This window comes from Meleagris gallopavo, chromosome 21, assembly GCF_000146605.3.
Source record: "Meleagris gallopavo isolate NT-WF06-2002-E0010 breed Aviagen turkey brand Nicholas breeding stock chromosome 21, Turkey_5.1, whole genome shotgun sequence".
Lineage (NCBI taxonomy): Eukaryota > Metazoa > Chordata > Aves > Galliformes > Phasianidae > Meleagris > Meleagris gallopavo.
This window is the reverse complement of record NC_015031.2, coordinates 5,604,351-5,611,216: the sequence shown is the minus strand read 5'-3', so window position 1 is coordinate 5,611,216 and position 6,866 is coordinate 5,604,351. Positions and strand designations below refer to the sequence as shown.

At 48.8% G+C, this 6,866-nt stretch overlaps 1 protein-coding gene across 1 annotated transcript; it reads left to right on the top strand.

The window, feature by feature from the left end:
• The first annotated feature begins 2,494 nt into the window (after positions 1-2,494).
• On the top strand, positions 2,495-4,372 carry LOC116217350. The gene is given in 1 exon segment (XM_031556436.1): positions 2,495-4,372. A coding segment is annotated over 1 exon segment (1,572 nt). The 5' UTR covers positions 2,495-2,514; the 3' UTR covers positions 4,087-4,372.
• The last annotated feature ends 2,494 nt before the right edge of the window (positions 4,373-6,866 follow it).

Sequence of the window (6,866 nt, the reverse complement as noted above, 5' to 3'; positions counted from 1 at the left end):
GCAAACCCTCTGGGTCCTACAGACTTCTGCATGATCTTCACGCTATCAATTCCCAGCTTGTTCCCTTCGGGCCGGTGCAGCAAGGTGGACCTCTGCTCTCTGCGATCCCGAGGGGATGGCCCCTTATGGTCATTGATCTTAAGGACTGTTTCTTCTCTATTCCTCTTGCTGAGCAGGATCGGGAAGCCTTTGCCTTCACGGTACCAGCCCCCAACAATCAGGGCCCTGCAGAAAGGTACCACTGGAAGGTGCTCCCACAAGGCATGGCATGCTCCCCTACTATTTGTCAGCTTGTAGTGGGTCGCGTCATTGGGCCTACCCAGCAGATGTTACCCGACTGTAAACTCGTCCATTATATGGACGACCTGCTGCTTGCTGCCCCGAATGATGCTCAGCTGTCAAAACTAGAAGACACAATTACAACCGCCCTAACAACGGCTGGCTTTGTTATCTCCCCAGAAAAGATTCAGAGGGAGCCTGGAATAGAGTTTCTCGGGTATCGATTTGGTCCTTCTCTGGTAGCGCCTGCACCAGAGGGGCTACGCATCCAGCCCCATGTGGAAACCCTATGGGATTTGCAGAAACTAGTCGGGGCTATACAGTGGGTCCGAAATGCCATAGGCATTCCTCCGCGCCTAATGATGCCCTTCTATGATGGCCTCAAGGGGTCGGACCCCAAGGAACCTCGGGCATGGACCCCCGAGATGGATATGGCTTGGGCAGAGATCTTGCGGGCTTGCACTGGGAACGCACTTTCCCGGTGGAGGCCTGATGTTCCGCTGGAAGCGGCCATTACGCGGTGCGTAGAGGGAACCACCGTGGTCTTGGGTCACACCCTTGCCTCCAAGCCACAGCCCCTTTGGTGGATCTTCTCTGTACAACCTGTTAGAGCGTTTACATCTTGGCTTGAACAATTAGCCCTTCTGCTCAGAAAGGCCCGTCTGGCAACCATTAGAGCCTTGGGAAAAGAACCTGACCTTGTCTACTTACCTAGTGCCTTTAAAACAGCCCAACCGTTGCCGGAGGAGGTATTAATAGCCCTACAGGGTTTTCATGGCAAGGTCGCTTACTCTGACACTCTGCCTATCTTTGATCTTGCCAAACCACTACACATTTCCTTGAAACTCAGGGTACATGATACCCCGTTAGAGGGGCCAACCATTTTTACAGATGCCTCCTCTGCGACAGGTCAGGGGGCGGTAGCCTGGAGAGAGCCCAACGACAGGTGGCAATTCAGAGTGCTACTTGACGCTTCAGCCACTGTCCAGATGCTTGAAGCCCGAGCAGTGGCGATGGCCATATCCCTCTGGCCTACAGTCCCCTGTAACGTTGTTACTGATTCTGCCTTCGTGGCCCGCCTACTAATAAAGATGGGAAAGGAAGGGTCACCGAGCACCACTGCTGCCTCCCTATTGGAGGAGGCCTTGACTGCTAGATCGGCCCCTATTGCGGTGCTTCACGTTCGCAGCCACTCCACGGTGCCGGGGTTCTTCACTCTGGGAAATGCGATAGCAGACTGGATAGCAGGAAACGAAGTGAAGGTCCTTACATTACAAGCTGCTCGAGACCTCCACTCCACTCTGCATATTGGGGCCAAAGCACTAGCCCGTGCTTGTTCGATCCCTATCTCACTGGCACGGGACGTTATTAAAGCCTGCCCACACTGTAACTCAGCACCAGCCCTAGGGGCGGGGGTCAATCCCCGGGGTCTTGGCCCGTTGGAAATCTGGCAGACGGATTTTACCCTAGAACCCCGCATGGCTCCCAGGAGGTGGCTTGCGGTCACCACTGACACAGCCTCCTCGGTTATTGTTGCTACCCAGCATGCGCGTGCTAACTCCTCTGCCGTGCAGCATCACTGGGCCACAGCCATAGCAGCACTGGGGATGCCGCGCCAGATTAAAACTGATAATGGCTCCTGCTTTGTATCACGGCCGACACAAGACTGGTTGCTGCGCTGGGGAATATCCCATGTCACGGGTATTCCTGGAAACTCACAGGGCCAGGCCATCATAGAGAGAGCTAATCACCTCCTCAAAGACAAAATCCGCACCCTTGGGGAGGGGGAGGGATTCAGGGATCGAATCCCTGTAAGCCGGCAACCTGAGGTTCTGGCACGGGCACTATTCGCACTAAATCACTTCGAACGAGGAGACAGTAATCGTACCCCCGTACAAAAACACTGGCAGCCAAAAGTCTTGAATGAAGGGCCCCCTGTCCGAATTAAGACGGACAGCAGCCCCTGCGAGGGAGGATGGTCCATCTTAGTTTGGGGACGTGGGTATGCCGCAGTCAAACACCAAGACTGGGAAGATTCTCTGGGTCCCCTCCAGGAAAGTTTGGCCGGATACTAGCTAGAATTGACTAGGACCCAGATGCGCTTATTTACAGGACCTATTTGTTGGGAGATCCAGAAGGCCAGGAGAGGATGAACCGAAAACCCCTCCTCATGATGAAGAAAGAAAGAAAGGGAAGCCAGACAGACAGCCGCTGTTGCCTGCGAGAAGTCTTGCTATGAACCCCAAGTGGTGTCTGAGTGTTATTCTGTCTGTGATCTGCTGCCAAGCAGAAGGGGTTCATCAGCTGCCACAGCCACTAAATGTATGGGTCGAATGGGCCTATACGACAGGACAAAAGGATTTTTGCCTTAGCTTGCAAACGGCAAGTTCCCCCTTTCACACATGCCTCATTGGTTACCCCGATATAAGACACTTACGATGGGAGGAATTTGGAGGAAAAAGGTCATGTTTCAGGAAGGTTACCAAAACCTTCATGGGCACAGAGAAACAGGAGGTAGAGGATCAGGCTGAAATAACACAGTGCTTGCTTAACACTCTCAACATTTCTCTTCCCGGGGACCCACAGGAGCTAGATATATTAGGATCTCGGGGAATCGGGAACGAAACATGGACCTTGGCTAGAAACTGGACATATCCTACCGCATGCATATCCTTTGGGGTTCTAAGTTTTAGGAGGTGGCCTACACTAGCCCGTGGATTTACATCTGTTAGCCCTTACGACCCTGCGTACAAGCAATGGGAAAGCTACTGTGGATTCTCTGCTCCCATGATATATGGAGGATACGGTAACAGCACTGCAGGCTGTGTCTATAAAGATGCGGCTTGGTATAGCAGCAGGGGCATATACAATGTAGAGTGGTTTGATTATAATACCACCTATGCCTTCACGCTTCCAAATGGGGAGCGGAGAACATCACCCCCCTGTAACCACCCTCGAACCGGAACGGGAGCAGGTGGTTGTTGTTTCGGTTCAATACCACATGATCCCAAGAAAGTTCAGGGGAACGGCGACACAGCCAAGGCACTGCCGCCGGGATTGTTCCTCATCTGTGGGGACAGAGCCTGGCAAGGTATTCCTTTAAGGCCCCTAGGCGGTCCTTGCTATATAGGCAGGTTGTCGGTTCTTACCCTCAACCAAACCAAATTAAGGGAGATAAAAGGTCAGAAATGCTTAGAAGCACGAAGGGGGCGGCGCTCGCTACAAACATTAGATCCAGACTGTGGCGACTACGTGCGACTCTGGGGACTGACCGCACGTATTTTCTGATCCATACTACCATTCTTTGGTACCGCGCACGCGTTAAAAGAAATTGAACGCCTGTCGTGCTGGGCGGTAAAACAAGCCAACAAGACGTCGGATCTTCTAACGGAATTGGTCGCGGATATCGACGGAATAAGACGCGCTGTGACTCAGAATAGAGCGGCCATAGACTTTCTGCTTTTGGCCCACGGGCATGGTTGTCAAGACTTCGATGGGATGTGTTGTTTCAATTTAAGCGACCACTCACAGTCTATCCATGAGAAACTGCAATGGCTGAAACAACACACCGAGAAGATTATGATGCAAACTGACCCATTCTCGGATTGGTTATATAACCTCTTCGGCGGTTGGAGTTCGTGGATAACACCCATAGTTAAAGGGCTTTTTACGATAGTTATAATCATATTGTTAATGCTAATGATAGTTCCCTGCTTCATCCGCTGTATACAAGGAGGCATTGAGAAGATGCTAGATAATGCCTTCACCCAACGGATGGAATTCCGCCGGGTTCAAAGGGGATTATAAACCCATATCATATAACCACATTGTAACGGGGCAAGGCTTTCGGCATGGGGAAACGCTTGCGATCGCGCTGTAACGGGACGCGCCTTTAGCATGGGGAGGGGGAAATGTTGTATTAGGCGAGCTATGGCATGGCGGGTGTAACGTGATAGGACCCCTCCCCTGTACCTCTGGTGTGAAGATACGTGACATAAGGCCAACTGGAGTTTGATTACACCACGGTGGTAGGCGGGGACGCGGGACCTATAAAAGCGAAATTACACGACTAATAAACGCCATTTGCCTCACACCATATTGGTGCGTATTGGGGAATGGACCGGACCATTGACGGGGTCTAGATGACCGGGTCAGGGATCCGAAAACGGGTGAGAGGCAACAGGTTTTGGATTTCTAAAGGCATTATCACAATGTTTAGGAGTGCGATGTCTAAGTTGCCAGGAACTCAAGGCTCAGAGGCATTCCAGATGGCTGGACAGACAACAGCGGTAATCCTTGTACCCATACATTACTCCATCTACCTACTGAGCAAGCACCAATGTGGAAAATTCATCTAAAGGACAAGTGAAGGAGACCCTCAGAGACTCCTGATGAAATAAAAGCACTCTCAAAAAGAACTAATAGTACAGACAAACAACGCAAGATAGGAGCAGAGACAAGGACATAAAATACTCACGTTATGAGTTCAAATGCAGAAACAACGTTCCATTCCTATGTAAGTTCACAAACACTGCGTAACCGCACAAAATAACCACGTTTGAGGAGCATGCTGCTCCATGAGAGCTTGTGCAGTGGGAGAATGAGGAACACCTGAATCCAGGTCCGTGATCTGTTTTGGTAGCACGTGGGGTCACTTCTGGAGACTGCAGGACTATGGCATGACATGCAGCCCAAAGGCAGGAAGTGGAGAGCATCAAGATCTGCTAGGAACAAAGAAGCGGAAAGCTTTGAGTCTTTTTTTCTCCACAAGCATTTGTGATTCTTTCTTCTCTGCAGGAAAAAAAAAAAGTCCATTGTGATTCAGTTTCAGCACAGTGATTAGGTATATAATATATACCGAAGCATGGCGTATTGTTAGGACAAAAGCTGCAGCAGAGTTGGTGACAGGATCATAAGTAAAATTAACTAGATGCCACCAAGATTGAAACTATCTTTCAAATTTGTTTGCATTGTCCCAAATCACCTTTCAAAGTTCAGTTGGTTAAAGCGTTTCATTTACCTTCTACAGCTAAGAGCGAGAGAGACATTTGAGTTACGGCAAGTGCATCTACAATTAACTTGTGGTCTTTTATATTAGTTCTTTCTTACTGAGATGATACATTAGATAAGAACCGCTGATTTGTTCCTGGTGCTAATAGGGAAAACTGCAGGGGTGTTGCAATGCACATAGATGGCTTGTTTGTCTGACACCCTACTTTTATTCTTTGTCCTATATCTCCCTGGAGTTGGGGGAATTGGCCAGTACTATCCTGGCCCCATTCGTTTCCTGAATGTATTTCATCACTAGGCTTAACCATGGTTGAAAGGGTTAAGCCTCTGTTAGAATAAGAATTCAGTCCCATACTCCCAGTACGACCAATATGGGCATGGGACCATGACCAGCCAGTGACTGTGATAAGGTCATCATAAGCAATTACAAAATTAATCTGAAGAAGAGTCCTGTACAAAACAGTGACACTAATGATACCACAGGGATCCGAGAGAAAGGAAGAGAGTGAGAAGGGAACGCGTGAGACACAGCAACAATATCAGCATTTGTTAGCATCTGGAAAACAAGAGAGAACTTCCTGGTTCCAAAAGGAACCAAGGTTAGAAGAAGCATAACTGGAAAAGAAAACAGAACAAAAATAAAACTTCCTAGTCTCAAATGAACCAAAGTTAGAAGGTAGGTGAAATCCAGATAGTTAATTTTGTACATTTCCTCCTGATCATACTGAGTCTTCCAGATGTATTTGTTAAGAGTCTCCTTGAGGGTTAAAGGGACAGGAGCAGTGTGGGGCAAACCGATTAACAGCAGTTGTCCTGGGGAGTAATCATCCCAATAAGCAGCAATTTGAGTAAGGGACCACAGGGCACAGTGGTTGCCAGTGGTGAGAAATATTCCAGGTCTCCAATAACCCTCTGATTCCTTTTCAATCAACAGGATCTGATCGCCATGTTAGTGGCACTTTCCACGCATACTGATTTCCTACGGGTGTAACCAAAATCTCTCCTTAATTTGTCCAGCTCTGTAGCAAAATAGGGAACCTCGTCAATATTGACATCAGAATACCCACTTTCGCTCTCTTCATATGCATGCCCAGTTTCTATCGCAAGGCAGAGAAGGATCACCAGGTTTCCCGATGTGTCTTTTTGGGCTCTCACATCCTCAAGATTTTCTTCTGGAGAAAAGCCACTACCTGGGGAACAGGCATTTATCTTCCTATCATTTACCAGCTGTTCTCTGAAGGCTTGCTGAAGGAAGACTTGAATGTTCTTTTTTTTTTCTGACTGTCCCCTAAGATCTTCTCCTTGGTCCTATAAGGACTGAATAATTTGGATTTCTGCTGTGTGCTGTTCATTGTGGATCTTTATGGCAGCAGTAAGAGCAGCTCCTGGGACTCCACAAGTGATTGATTTTCCCTTTTCCTCCCCCTTTCAAGTTTGCTTGTGGAGGAGATTTATATGATCCACAACTCCGTCTAAGTTGGACCAATTATTCCATGCCCATTTCATCTCCACCGGGGAGAGTTTGTGGCAACGTGCTTTTTTAAGGGACTGAGGAGTGAATTCCTGCCCTCATTTTT